This window comes from Aquarana catesbeiana, linkage group LG06, assembly GCF_042186555.1.
Source record: "Aquarana catesbeiana isolate 2022-GZ linkage group LG06, ASM4218655v1, whole genome shotgun sequence".
Classification (NCBI taxonomy): Eukaryota; Metazoa; Chordata; class Amphibia; order Anura; family Ranidae; genus Aquarana; species Aquarana catesbeiana.
Genome location: NC_133329.1, coordinates 68846351 through 68862235, shown reverse-complemented (window position 1 = coordinate 68862235; position 15885 = coordinate 68846351). Strand labels below are relative to the sequence as shown.

Below are 15885 nucleotides of genomic sequence, written 5' to 3'. Positions count from 1 at the left end.
ACTTTAATTACCCACCATAGAGGCCATTCCACTAGTCGTGCTCTGATAAAGTCAATTTCCATGTCCTCGGGTCTTTCTAATAGGGTGTTGAAAACCCTCTGGAGAGCTGGGGCTATTTGATCATGTTCAACCGATTCAGGGATCCCCCTCACCCTAATATTGCACCTTCTACCCATGTTATCGAGGTCTTCAATGTGTCTATTCATGTTTATTAGATGCTGGGACTGCGTCAGTGAGGCCTTCTCAAGTCTGCCTATGGCCTTGTCCCTGTGTCTTCCTGCAGCCTCAGCCGCCGTCATCTTCTCATTGATGACCAACATGCTAGTCTTTAAGTCAGTGATGGCGGCTGAAAATGTGGCTTTGATGTCTGCGGCTATCATAGACATATCAGCGTATGTTAAGGGGTGGTCTGGCCAAGACTTACCCCTGCCTGAGTCCTCCGGAGCCGACTGGGAGTCTTCACTATACTCCTCCTCGTTGTGAGCCGGCGCCATCTTGGGTCTCGTTTTGCTGCCGCTGGCAAGCGGTTTAGTTTTAAAGATATCCGCTATGTTAGAAGCCGATTTAGGTGTGGAATATAGCCTCTTACCCGGCATCTGGTATCTCTGGGTCGGGTATCAGGTTGCGAGCGGCTGTGTGTGCTGAGGAGCTCTGTTAGTGTCCGGCCATCCTCGTCACGCGCCAAGCCATGCCCCCCTGTTCCGACTAACCAGTTCGCCTACCCGAAAAGCCCCAAAAAAGACCAATACAAAAAACGGCCCGGAACAAAGCCCTCTCATACCCAGACACACAAACCTTATCCAACTGACCTACCCAGGACCGTAAAAAAAAACAGGGCGTCTCGTGTCGGCTGCCACGCGAGCAACGCTGTATTCCAGCATAGCACGCCGAACCATAAAAGCCTTGATCGTGTCACGTTGCCCAGCCAATTGAAACATAAAAGCCAGCCCAGGTAACTGCCGTGACATATACCGAGGCCGAGACCCCGCCCTCAAAATTCCTGCCAATGAAATAAAGCAACAGAGGAACTCTACCCTCATCGCGAGAGCATCCTCCAACCTCCCTTACCAAGTCCCCCATTCCTGCCAAACCTTGCTGTACGCTGTGCAAGTAGAAGCAGAAACCGACTTATGGATCAAGAACTGGGGAGTGGCAATGCGATGCTCCATAGCCATTCGGGGCAGGGAATCCGGTGCAGCCCCGCTTCCGGTGCCAATTGACGGAATCTGTCCCACTGGAAACGAGACAACGCATCAGCCAATGAATTATCAATCCCCAGAATATGCACAGCCGACACAAAACAATTGATACGCAAACAGGTAAGAACCAGATGCCGCAGTAAGTGCACAACTGGAGGGGAAGAAGCCGTATTATTATTAAAACATACATGGCGATTCCTGAAATCCTCCCCCCATAGCTCAACAGCCAGCACAATGGGAAACAATTCCAAAGCTGCCAGATTGCGTACTAAACCAACCTCCTTCCACGCTGCCGAACACTCCCCGGCACTCCATCGACCCTGGCAAAAAGCCCCAAACCCATCTGAACCTGCCACGTTGGTGAAAAGTTCCATGTCCAAATTCAAAACCACCGAAAGAGATCGGCCATTATAGGAAGGCAAAAAGGAATCCCACACCTTCAGATTCTCCCTATTATCCTGTACCAATCTGATGTAATGATGAGGTGCCCTGGCACCGACTGTGGCCGCTGCCAGTCGCCTGCAGAAGTCACACCCCATAGGCATAATGCGGCAGGCAAAATTCAACTTGCCCAAAAGAGATTGTAGGGCCCGAAGCTGAATTTCCTTGCCCTGCAAGGCCCCGGCCACCTCCCTCTTCAGATCCTCAAGTATGTCCAAAGGTAAGCGGCACTCCATAGCCAAGGTATCTATGATGATACCCAAAAAACTTAATTCTGTGGCCGGACCCTCAGTCTTGTCGGCGGCCAAAGGAACCCCAAAGGATTCGAAAACTTTTTGAACTGTAGCCAACAAGGAGGCACAGACCGAAATCTCCGCAGGCCCTATACACAGAAAGTCATCCAGGTAGTGAATGACGGAGGACAGGCCCGAAACATCCCGCACCACCCATTCCAGAAAGGAACTAATCTGCTCAAACAAGGAACAGGAAATAGCGCACCCCATGGGTAAACACCTGTCAACAAAAAACGGACCCTGCCACCGACAGCCCAACAGATAGCAGCAACCTGGCTGCACCGGCAAAAGGCAAAAAGTAGCCTCGATGTCCTTCTTGGCCAACATCGCTCCCCAACCATACCGCTGCACCCAGGCCACCGCCGTATCAAAAGATGTGTATGACACCGTACAAAGGTCCGGGTCAATGGAATCGTTAACGGACCCCCCTCGTGGATGGAGCAAAAGATGAATGAGCCGAAACTTGTTCGGCTCCTTTTTGGAAACAACACCCAAAGGAGAGACAACCAGATTGGGCACTGGCGGCGACTCAAAGGGACCAGCCATGCGACCCAACGAAATTTCCTTAAACAATTTTTCCGCAACCACCTCCGGATGCGCTCTAGCCAACTTCAAATTGTCAGCCATAGGCAGGACCACCTGCAAATAACTGTTTAACTTAAAACCCTCAGTAAAACCCAACTCCAGTAACACAGCCGCTTCCCGATTAGGATAACGCCTTAGAAAGAGAGCCATCCTTCTTACCCTCACCGGCGTCTTCCCTTTTTCCAGAATCGCCCCCTTTTCCACGTCCCAAAGTATCCTGCCATGATCAGGTGTAGCATTGTTCATTTTGATAGGTTGACATCCTTGAGCTGTGACAAGGAGGGAGGGGGGGGAGGGAAGTTGAGGTATACGAACTGGAGTTAGATTGACTATGTTAGTCAGTTAGCTATGTTAGGCCCTGCGTGGCCGGTTGTACTGGGATATTGTCATGTTGACATAACTCAGATGTCTGTATGCTATGAAAAAACATGTTCAATAAAAAGAAATTAAAAAAAAAAAACACTGAGACTGCAGGTGAAATCCCCCACAGGTGGAACACTCCTGCCGGAAACGACACTTGGCCCCGAATGTGCAAGTTCCTGCATTAAATTGCCAGCAGAAACCCATGCGACTCCCGGCCGGTTGCACAGCAGAGGCTGCACCCCCGGCCCCACCCTGAAAGGGGGGCAACAAACTTCTTGGAGAGGAAATCAGCTTCATCCAGAGGCTGATGTCCTTATGGTCCCACTGCAAAGAAAGGCGGACCGCCTTCCGTTGGCGGAATTTCTCATCATAACGCAGCCAAGCAATCCCCCAAAATCGCAAACCAATTTGCAAATGTGCACGGAATCAGCCGGTAGCGACGCTTTTCTTCCTCTTCTTTCTTGCTCTGGTCTGGCTTAACTTTGTCTAAGTTAAACAAAGAGAAAATTTCAAAGTATTCCCCCTTCCAGATGCATTCCTTCCGACTTTAAATAAGCGCCCAAAGGACCCTCAAAACAGACATAGACTTTGCATTTTGCGGCATCCGCCAAACGCAACCCATCTGCCCCCAACGTACTTTTTCCAGCCGCAGCGCTATCCAATACCGCCGCCGTTGTGCTGGCCACCCCCGCCGCTGTCGTAAGCGGAACAAGGGAATCACTCACCCCCAACCCACCAGTATTCAGACCTCCCACCGCCCCCCAAAACCCTGGCAGATGTGACCTGGATGGGCACCGACTGCGTTGTGCCCTGAGCTGCGGAAGTGCGGGCTGCCGCCCATGCCACCATCGGGGAAGCTTCTGCCACCGGCCGTGCACCAACCTCGCAGCGCGCCAGCACCTCCCGCAAGCCAGCCGACATGGTGTGCACACCCCCACCTCCTGCACCGCTGCTACCACTAGAGGAGGGGAACCTGTACCACCAGCCAAACTATCCGGGAAACCCTTCTGTACCACAGACCCCCCAGCACCCCCAACACCGATCACTGAGCCCCCCAGGGTAAGGACAAGAGAAGACAAAGAAAGGACAGAAGACAAGTTCTTACCTGGCTGCCGCTGCCCCTCAGGACATCCAACCGCAGGTCCCGATCCATGTGCAGCCTCCTGGTTCTTGCCCACCACTGCCCACCCCAGTCATGCTGGCCCTCCTCCCAGTTGCACTTTCTGCTCCGGGCCATTACTTTACATCCATGTTATTAAAAATGGTGTATTCCTCTTCTTCACCCCCTCCAATTGATGGGAGGAAATGTCTAATATCACTTGTGGGATCAAAAGGAAGAAAGTTCCACTCTGAAAACAGATGTCAGTTAAAGAGTAGGGAGACAGAGATGAAAATCAAGTCTCATAGTGTAGTAGATAAATTAAAACATCTTTAATTAAAATAATTATCTCACTTACAGTGCAAATACTTGGTACCATGCATTAAATGAATGTTAAAGCTGCAGCATAATTAAACCCTGATGGTCCAACCGGTGGCTGCTATGCGTGATGAAGTGACGTCAGGTGCCACCCTACGTGTTTCGTCACACGCTGACATCATCTGGGGAATGGCTATGTGACAACATCACGCAAGGTGCATTTATACAGTGATCCCAGAACGCAAATTCCCCCTGCACCTGATGCTTACATGAAATAAGGTTCCCACTCATAGTTATAGTTTATTACTCTGACTAGCACCATCTTGTGACCAAATAATTATAGTTCATGATACCAGCTAACACCATCTTGTGGCCAAATAACAAATTTATTACCCAGAAATACAATAGAAAGATCAGTTATCCTTTATATAAAGAAAAAAGTAAAAACAAGGTAACATTACATGATCTCTATTAGCACCATAACTTAACGAAATAGCTACCAATTAAATGTCGGTTTGTTTCATTCCGAATCTAAATTCAGACACATTTTTCATTATTACAATAGTAACAAATTTGAACAAATCTGAAATAATGAAATTAAATTTTGGATGAAGTTCAAATCAAATTTAAAACATTTTTTAATCATTTTTGAATTTTATTTGAATTTTTAAATATAATAAAATGAAAATGAATATAGAATAAAGAAATAGAATTTGAAAAAAAAATTGATAAAATAGAAAAGAATATGAAAGAAAACAATAAAAAAATAAAATAAAATAAAAGAATAGAATAGAAAATAGTAGAATAGAATACAATACAATAGAATATAACCATCTTCTGAAATTAGAATGTCAAATAGAATAAATTGGAATAGAATAGAATAGAAAATAACAGAAAAAAACAATAGTTTAGTCACGTCAAAATGGATGAAGTGATCATCACTTTTTCATTAAATCAGTTTATTTAAAACCACTACTAATGCAAAAAAGGATAAAAAACAGACCGTTTGTCAGTTTACATCCGTTTTTCGTCCGATGGAAAAGTAGAGCTTTCAAAAAACGGATGTTCAGGGATGCGGGTGTAAATGAATGATCATCCATATACATCTGTTTTACCATAGAGATGCATTGATGTCCGTTTTTCAGTCGTCAATAGATGAAAAACTGACAAACGGACAGCATGTGTGAAAGGGGCGTAATAAAACAATTTATATCCTATTTCTCCTATTTGTCTGTCTCTAGATCTAGAGCAGGGGTCTCCAAACTGCGGCCCGAGGACCAGATGTGGCCCTTTGCTAGCCTTTATCCAGCCCTTGGGGCACAATTCCACTCAGGGCTGGTGCAAGGATTTTTGACACCCTAGGCGAAACCTCATTTTGCCGCCCCCCCTTGGCTCCACCCATGACACCACCCCCTTTGCCCTGCCCATGTATACCCCACCTTTTTAATGAAGCGCCCATCAAATGCAGCCTCACCAGCACCCAGTGGTGGGACAAGGTAATTCAGTGCCCAGGGTGAAGATGCCAAAATGTGCCCCCCCCGAGCAGGGGGCGGAGCTAGTTGAAGCATGTGTAATGGTTGCGGAGTACACCAGTAATGGCTGCCCAAGGTTGATTTCTGAAGACTGTAAATGGAGCTCAAGAACTAGCTGAAGCTGATCTTGGCTTCTGTCAAATGGTCCTGCTGGAAATCCTCCTTTGATCAGCGGGCTGCAGTGCTGATCATTGTATTCTGATCAGTGGAGGAGTCCTGCTGTCAGAGTACAATAGAACAGAGGGCAGAGGGGAGTTTCTGAATCCACCTTGTTTGTGTGCATGCAGGGATCTAACGGATCCCTGCATGCACACAAACTACTTAGCTGAGTAGTGGCAGCCTCAGCAGCACAGAGACAGAGGAGAGAGACACCACTCACTTTACAGTAGGACTGGAGAGGAGGGGACCCAAGGGAAAGGTCACAGGAGGGGAGGTGTCACAACACAGAGGAGGAGTCACCTCCACATTATCCAGAGCAGGAAGGAAAAAAACAGGAGGCTAGGGGGCGGAGCTGGTGATGTCACACAGACATCGGAACACTCTGAGAGTAGGAGTGATAGGAATAAATGGAGAGGGGGAGGAGCCGCTGTCCAGGCAAGCAGAGGAGCAGGAAAGCTGCATGTATCTGGAATCATAGGAAAGCATTCATATGCTTTCCCAACCTCATGCGCCCCGCCCACTCCACTGACTCTACTGTCGCTTAGGGACTAGTACAGTGCACTGTGCAGGCAGGGGGTGGGTGTAGTGCTACGATCTAGCCTACACACAGGAACAAAGCCGCTCTCTGCCTACTCTGTTAGATATGGCACTCGGCAGCACATTCTGTGCTGGGCGTGGTTACACCCTGCAGACAGCGCCCTCTTCCTATAACTAAATCATTCCGCCCAGGGCAGCTGCCCGTCCCGCCCACCCCTAGTACCGGCTCTGCCAGCACCCATCAAATGCAGCCTCACCAGCACCCATCAAATGCAGCCTCACCAGCACCCATCAAATGCAGCCTCACCAGCGCCCATCAAATGCAGCCTCACCAGCGCCCATCAAATGCAGCCTCACCAGCGCCCATCAAATGCAGCCTCACCAGCGCCCATCAAATGCAGCCTCACCAGCGCCCATCAAATGCAGCCTACCAGCATCCATCAATGAATGTTTGCTTGCTTCCATTCATTCGGGAGTCGGGACACAAACACATTCCTCTGCCGCTGCTGTGCACTGACACTATGTGCGAACGGAGCGGCGGCTGCCTGCTGATGCTGAGACTTAGTTCCTTTCTGCAGAGAGAAAAGAGTAGAAACACCAGTGGCCGGACGCCCTAGGCAGCAGTGCACCCTAGGCGGCTGCCTAGTTTGCCTAGTAGTAGCACCGGCCCTGATTCCACCCACTGATATGAGGCACCATTCCTTCCATTGACACCAACAATGGGGCACTATATCTTCCACTGATACCAATGATGTGATACTATTCCTCCTACTAATAGGGGGAATACTCCTCCTCCTATTGACCACCAACCCTGAGGCCATGCTTATGCTCACTGATGCTGGCCCGTGACATTTTCTGCCCCTGCTGGCCACAAATTCCGGCCCTCCTAAAGTCTGAAGGACAATAAAGTGGCCCTTTGCTTGAAAAGTTTGGAGACCCCTGATCTAGAGGATGGATTATCTCTCAATAAGGATGTGGTGGTGATTTTGGCTTCCTTGGCTGCTGAACTTTGATCATCTGGTCTGCATTGTCCATGTTCATAGAGCTGTGTCTTGTTGCCTTATGGCTCTCCTCTGGGGTGTGCCGATTTATTCTTGGTTCAAGCGTTCCATCTATTCTGCATTATTTTGCTAGGGCTCTGAGTCACTTTCTTCCCCTGCATTCGCATTTTCTCCATCATTTCTTTGAACAGGGTTCATGGGAATGCCGGCATCTACAGCACATATTTAAAATAATAAATTAAACATCAGTAATGTAAATAAAAATGTTATTAAATATGTATACCATATACAGCACAATAAAAGAATGATAAAACGGAATTTCATCTGTAGAAGCATTCAAAATGCCAAAAAGGGGTTACAGTAGGTTCAGATAGTTTGAACACAGAAAGATGAGGAAGGAAAGAAAAAGCTACAAGGGGTGGTAGCAGACTGATATACACTATATCACCAAAAGTATTGGGACGCCTGCCTTTACACGCACATGAACTTTGATGGCATCCCAGTCTCATGCCCTGTACACACGGTCGGACATTGATCGGACATTCCGACAACAAAATCCATGGATTTTTTCCAACGGATGTTGGCTCAAACTTGTCTTGCATACACACGGCCACACAAAGTTGTCGGAAAATCAGATCGTTCTGACCGCGGTGACGTAAAACACGTACGTCGGGACTATAAACGGGGCAGTAGCCAATAGCTTTCGTCTCTTAATTTATTCTGAGCATGCGTGGCACCTTGTGCGTCGGATTTGTCTACACATGATCGGAATTGAAAGGATCGGATTTTGTTGTCGGAAAATTTTATAGCCTGCTCTCAAACTTTGTGTGTCGGAAATTACGATGGAAAAAGTCAGATGGAGCCCACACACGGTTGGAATTTCCGACAACAAGCTCCGATCGCACATATTCCGTCGGAAAGTCCGACCGTGTGTACGGGGCATTAGTCCGTAGGGTTCAATATTGAGTTGGCCCACCCTTTGCAGTTATAACAGCTTCAACTCTTCTGGGAAGGCTGCCCACAAGGTTTAGGAGTGTGTCTATGGGAATGTTTGACCATTCTTCCAGAAGCACATTTGTGAGGTCAGACACTGATGTTGGACGAGAAGGTCTGGCTCGCAGTCTCCGCTCTAATTCATCCCAAAGGTGTTCTATCGGGTTGAAGTCAACACTCTGTGCAGGCCAGTTAACTTCCTCCACCCCAAATGTGTTCATCCATGTCTTTATGGACCTTGCTTTGTGCACTGGTCCAAATCATTTGGTGGAGGGGGGATTATGATGTGGGGTTGTTTTTCTGGGGTTGGGCTTGGCCCTTTAGTTTCAGTGAAGGGAACTCTTAAGTCATCAGCATACCAAGACAGTTTGGACAATTTCATGCTCCCAACTTTGTGGGAATGGCCTCTTCCTGTTCCAACATGAATGGCCTGCACAGAGTCCTGACCTCAGCCCAAAAGAACACCTTAAATGAAGGGTTAGGATTAGAGTTATGGAGATGGTTAATGTTAGGGTTACACTTGGGGTTAGGGTGAGAGTTATGGAAAGGGTTCCTGTTGGTGTTACCAATGAGTTTAGTGTTAGGGATAAAGTTATGGGAAGTGCTCATGTTGGTGTCTTATGAATGGAGTTAGTGTTAGGGTTGGAGTTAAGGGAAGGGTTAGGATTAGATTTATAGAGATGGTTAATGTTAGGGTTACATGTTTAGAGTGAGAGTTATAGGAAGGGTTCCTTTTGGTGTTAGGGATGCGGTTAGTGTTAGGGTTGGAGTTAAATGGAGGGTTAGGATTAAAGTTATGTAGATGGTTAATGTTAGGGTTACATGTTTAGAGTGAGAGTTAAAGGAAGGGTTCATTTTGGTGTTACGGATGGAGTTAGTGTTAGGGTTGGAGTTATTGGAAGGGCTCATGTTGGCGTTTTACGGATGGAGTTAGTGTTAGGGTTGGAATTATTGGAAGGGCTCATGTTGATGTTTTACGGATGGAGTTAGTATTAGGGTTGGAGTTAAAGGAAGGGTTAGGATTAGAGTTATGGAGATAGTTAATGTTAGGGTTATACATGGGGTTAGGGTCAGAGTTATGGGAAGGGTTCATGTTAGTGATACAGATGGGATTAGTGTTATGGTTGGAGTTATGGGAAGCGTTCATGTTAGTGTTATGGATGGGGTTAGTGTTATGGTTGGAGTTATGGGAAGGGTTCATGTTAGTGATACAGATGGGGTTAGTGTTAGTGTTGGAGTTATGGGAAGGGTTCATGTTAGTGTTATGGATGGGGTTAGTGTTATGGTTGGAGTTATGGGAAGGGTTCATGTTAGTGTTATGGATGGGGTTAGTGTTAGGGTTGGAGTTATGGGAAGCGTTCATGTTAGTGATACAGATGGGGTTAGTGTTAGGGTTGGAGTTATGGGAAGGGTTCATGTTAATAATACAGGTGGGGTTAGTATTAAGGTTGGAGTTAAAGGAAGGGTTAGTGTTATGCCCCGTACACACGGTCGGACATTGATCGGACATTCCGACAACAAAATCCTAGGATTTTTTTCCGACGGATGTTGGCTCAACCTTGTCTTGCATACACACGGTCACACAAAGTTGTCAGAAAATCCGATCATTCTGAACGCGGTGACGTAAAACACGTACGTTGGGACTATAAACGGGGCAGTAGCCAATAGCTTTCATCTCTTTATTTATTCTGAGCATGCGTGGCACTTCGTGCGTCGGATTTGTGTACACACGATCGGAAATTCCGACAACAAAATTTTATAGCCAAACTTTGTGTGTCGGAAAATCCGATGGAAAATGTGTACACACGGTCGGAATTTCCGACAACGAGGTCCTATCCCACATTTTCCGTCGGAAAATCCGACCGTGTGTACGGGGCATTAGGGGCATTAGGGTTAGAATTTTGGTTAGGGTTAATGCTAGAGTTACAGAGAGGTTTGTTGTTAGAATCAAAGCCATGGGGAAGATTGATATTAGGGTTAGAGGGAGACCGCTTCTTGTAGCATCTACTGTCTAAAACATCTTATGGTGACGGAGCAGTATTAAACCCAAAACCAAAAATGTAATATATTGCAGCTTATAAATCCTTAGATGAGGAGGCTGCATTATTTTACCTTATTACACCTTTTCCCTTCTATTTTCACCCAGTAATTTAGACAGTAACACTCCTCCTGTATTAGGGTGCACCTACTCTAGATGAAGGAGCACAGGGGTCAGATTTGGACAGTAGCATTGTTAATAGGGGGGAGGGAAGTGTTAGATGGACTAGCATGTCCTGTTTTTTTTTTTTGAAAATTCTTTTTTATTCATTTGTAAGGCATTCAAATAACAACAGGCCACATTTGCGGCCGACAACCACCGACTATAACGCAGTTGCCGGAGGACATTTACATACAAAAACACAAACATAAATCAAACATAAATTTAGAACTCCCCCCTCCCTCCCCCCAAACAACAAAGCTTTTGCCTAGATATATACTGTCCAAGTTGGCCTCCACCCTGGAGGAAGGCACTAGGAGACACTGCACCCTCGCTGTCTAACAACTTGGGTCGTGATGCTAAATACAGTCCAAAGCATGACCCGGCTCCCCCCCCCAGCACCAAGAATTTCGTATAAATAAATAACTCTCCCCCCTACAAGTGACCAGTTATCCTAATGCAGAATTATCAATATTTCTCCTGTATGTCAGTCATATACATACTCCTTTGTGGCCTCATACACCAATATCAATAGCTATAGGTTATCTGTAATTAGTCTGACACCGTATCCACCGATGCCATCCAACCACCCCCCCACTTCTTGTCAAATTTGGTCAGTGCCCCCCTACTCAAATAAGTGGCTTTGTAAAATGGTACTGCCTTATTAACCAATGCCTTTCAGGACTCTAGGGTTGGGGCTGAGGAACTCTTCCAGAAGAGAATAATCCTCTTTTTGGCATAAAACAACAATAGGGTAAGAAGAGTTCTAATAGCCCTGGTAGTAGCTAGGGGCTCTACCAGATGCAGTAATACCTCAACTGTCATGGGAATCAAAATAGAGGTGACTGACCTTATGCAGCTGGCTACATCCTGCCAGTATGCTTTGACCTGTAGGCATTCCCAAAAGATATGCATAAAATTCGCTAGTGGCGAGGAGCACCTCCAGCAAGAGGAATGCTGATTCCCAAACATCCTAGCAAGTCTAGCTGGGGTCAGATAAATCCTGTGCAGGAATTTAAAGTGAATTAGTCTGTCTCTAGTGGAGACCAGGGTCTGAATTGCAATTCCCCATACATCGTCCCAATCATCACTATCCAACCCCGAGGTTGCAGCCTCCCACGCTTGTCTGCAGGGTTATAACAGTTTCGTTGTTTCCTGAAAGAGATCTCTGTATAGGCTGGAAACTGTTTTAGATAACGAGTCACTGTGAGTCAGCAGTTCTAAATCACTGGGCTCAAGGTCAAGAGGTTCTCCTCCAAATTGGGATTGAAAGGCATGCCTTAATTGAATGTACCGAAAAAAATGCGTGTTTGGTAGTTCATAACGTGATTTCAACACGTCAAAGGACATTAGGGTGCCATTTTCTACAATGTGATTTAGTGTCTTAATTCCGTATTTTGTCCACACTATCGGATCCGGGTAGTCGAAGAAGTGCGGAAGACTAGGATTCCTCCACAAGGGGAGATTTGGAGAAAATTTATCATGACTAGAAGGCCGGAGCCCCTGAGTCACAGACCATGCCCTAATTACAGAGCGCATGGAGGGCGTCAGAGGGTAGGGGGCCCATAAACCCCTATATACCAAATGGGATAGTGCTTCATATGAACCCACACATGCAGCATCCAACGACACCGCAGCGTCATCCGAAGGCGTGGTCAACCAACGGTGTGCCACCGTTAATTGGCCAGCTAAAAAAATATTTTTGGAAATTTGGTACCACTAGGCCTCCCTCCCCACACGGTTGCTGCAAAATGGTAAGTTTAATGCAGGGGACTCCTCCCTGCCACAGAAAAGAGATCATACTGTCTATTGACTTGAAGACTGTTTTTGGTATCCACACCAGAGAATTTCTAAGGGTATACAGGAGTAAAGGTAGTATTTTCATTTTGAGTAGATTTATCTTCCCAATAAGTGACAATGGAAGATTTTTCCAGGAATGTAGTTTTTTAGAGATGATGTCTAGTAATGGGGACACATTAAGACTGATGAATTCCGTCACCGAATTTGTAATTTGAAGGCCCAGGTATTTAATTTGTGTTACCCATTGCAAGGGATTACTTGGTTCTGCCTGTCTATTTGCCCGGTGAGAACGTAGCGGAAGTATCTTGGATTTATTCCAGTTGACCCGGAGTCCAGAAACCCCAGTAAAGGGCTCCAGTAGCACCAGTGCAGCCTGTAGAGAAGGTCCAGTATCTCTAATGAAGAGGACTAGGTCATCTGCGTAAAGGGCTGTAGTTTCGGTAAGGGTGCCCACCCTAATACCCTGAATTTGAGAGGAGGAGCGCAGTGCAATCGCCAGAGGTTCCATGACCAACGCAAATAAGCCCGGTGACAATGGGCACCCTTGTCTGGTGCCCCTGGATACTGGAAAATTGTCAGATACCCCTCCGTTTAGGCAGAGTGCTGCCACCGGCTGCTCATAGAGCATTGATATCCATTTTAGGAATATAGGACCAAATCCCATATGTTGAAGTACCTGGGTCAAATATCCCCAATCTATGGAGTCAAATGCCTTTTCTAGATCGAAAAACACCAGAGCCCCTCCAGAAGATATCTCCTTATCTATTTGCGTGTGGGTGTACACTCTGCGGATGTTAATGTCAGTGGCTTTTTTGGGCATAAACCCTGTCTGATCTGGTGATATCAAGTGCTCTAGAATCTTCATCAATCTACTGGCAATCATTTTGGTCAAAATTTTGAGGTCCATGTTTAACAGTGCTGTAGGAGGAGCATTGAAGAAGGTCTTTATCAGGCTTTGGAAGTAACACCACATGAGCCTCGTACAACGAAGGTGGCAGTCTTCCTGCTTCAAAGCATTCTCCATAAAGTTGCAAGAGTCTGGGAGACAACAACTCCATATAGGTTTTGTACCATTCCACTGGTATCCCATCCGGACCCGGAGCTTTACCATTGGGGAAGGAGGCAACGGCCGAAGCCAATTCCTTAGGAGTAAAAGGAGCTTCCAACTCCGCCGCCACCTCCCCCGGCAGCTCCGGGATCTGAAGGGAGCCCAACAGGTCCACTAGCACTTGGTCGTCATATTTGGGTATAGCAGTATATAACTCTGAGTAGTACGACACAAAAGCCTGCATAATACCCTCTCCATCTCTCACTAGATTACCTCCAGCTGAATAAATGCAAGGGATAGCTGTATGTGTTTGGGTGTCTGCCGCCAAGTAGGCCAACAGCTTCCCATTCTTATCACCTTTTTCAAATAGTTCCTCAGCCCTTCTATTAAATGTACATTGTGTATGAGTTTGAAAATGGACCAACAAGGCCCTTCTGGTTATCTGTAACTCCCCCAGGGTGGAGGAGGAGGGCACATCAGCATGGAGCTTTGCACAGCGTATTTCACTGGCCTGAAGCGCTTCTGACTCTGAATTTTTCTCCACCCTAGCGGCTTTAATGGCAGCTATATATACCCCACGGGTGGATGCCTTGAACGCATCCCAGACTGTGAGCCCATCTGTTGAACCCTCATTGTTGTCCCAGTAGTCCTGTATGTGTAGGGAGACCAATGCCTCAACCGAGGGCTCACTCACCCACCCCGAGTGCAGCCTCCAACTCCTACGACTATTGCCTGCAGATCGGCCCAACATTACCTGTAGGGGGGTATGATCAGAAAGCCCCCCCACCAGGTAAACGGCTGTTGTAACAGTGCTGAATTAGCAAAAGCCAGATCAAGACGGGATGGGGGGGCACTGTCATGGGAAAGGTAAGAATAACTGCGCTCACCAGGATGTTTCCACCTCCACACCTCCTCCAACGCCGCCGTGTCTGCCCAGTGGCCTAGTTCTAGATTCCGCACCCGAGTTGGGTTAGAGGTGTCCAGCCCATAATCTAGGATGTTGTTAAAATCGCCCGCCACAAGCACTTTTAATGGGCCAAAACTGGCAATCTTCTCTTAAACCAGGTATAGAACCTCATTTTTGAAGGGGGGTGGAACATATACATTCGCTATTGCCAGTAACTGAGATTCAATGGCAAGGACCACCACTGCATATCTCCCATAGGGATCCGTTATTACATGTTCTATAGCACATGCTAAGTTCTTATGTATTAAAATGGCCACTCCCCTGGCATAGGAGGAGTGCGTAGAATGTATGGCTCTCTGTACCCAGTTCCTGTTCAGGGATAAAATTTTGTTACCCTCTAGGTGGGTTTCCTGCAGGAGGATAATATGGGGATTCAGGGATTTGAGGTACTGGAGGACCAATGAACGTTTAAATTTGGTGAGCAAAAGGTGGAATGTTCCAAGAGTCTATCCACTCAAAAAGGGGGTGTGGGAAGACTTGTAGGTAGTGCAAACATTTAGAACAGTACCTGAAGCTCCTGCAGTGCACGGATGGCAAGTTCCAGAGATTGTCCTCCATTGCAGACCGCTAGGGGAACAAAAAAACTTTTTTGGGACAACAGGATTCCAAAAAGGTGCCGTATCAGCAGGAACCACCACTCCCAGCATTAGTACCACATGAAGGTAAGTATCTTCTGGGCCTAATCCACATGTTTCCATGAGACAGGTTCCACCACCAGATCCTAGCATTAGGCGATGGCATCCAGCCACTCAGCCGCCTCCGCAGGGGATTTAAAGAATTTTGCAGCTCCACGATGAAGTACTTTTAGATGGCTAGAATACAGCATGCTATAAATCAGACCTTTCTCCCTCAGGCGTCTGCGGATATCTGTAAGGGAGCGTCTTTTCTTTTGCAGTTCTGGCTAGAAATCAGGATACAAATGGATGACAGCATTTTCATGTTTCAATTCAGGGTGCTTGCGGGCTTCCGCCAGGATCAAATCTCTATCCCTGAAATTCAGCAATCGCACAAGAAACGCACATGGCCACGCTCCTGCCCGTGGGTACCCTATGCGCCCGCTCCATGACATAGACAGGAGATAGATGCTGCAGTCCCCAGGAGCTTTTTGAAAAAGGCCTTCGCAAACTCCACAGGGTTGGGGCTCTCCTCACACTCAGGGAGCCCCACCACCCGGACATTATTGCGCCTGAGGCGGTTTTCTGCATCTTCTGAACGGGCCATTAGAGTTTTGACCTGCTGCTGCAGCTCCACCACCGATTGTGCCGTGGAGGCCGCCACGTCTTCCACTGTAGAAATGCGCTGCTCAGTTTCTGTTAAATGGCCCCTAGTTTTGTCCATATCCTGCCTTATCAG

General features: G+C 47.1%; 1 protein-coding gene across 1 annotated transcript in view; it reads right to left on the bottom strand.

The window, feature by feature from the left end:
* Window positions 1-6196: 6196 nt before the first annotated feature.
* The window catches only part of LOC141147619 (natural cytotoxicity triggering receptor 3 ligand 1-like), a 67429-nt gene continuing 57740 nt past the window's right edge, over window positions 6197-15885 (bottom strand). Inside the window, exon 5 of the mRNA XM_073634851.1 lies at window positions 6197-7739. Within this exon, the coding sequence (XP_073490952.1) occupies window positions 7657-7739 (83 nt within the window). The 3' untranslated portion in view covers window positions 6197-7656. The remainder of the gene's footprint in view (window positions 7740-15885) is intronic.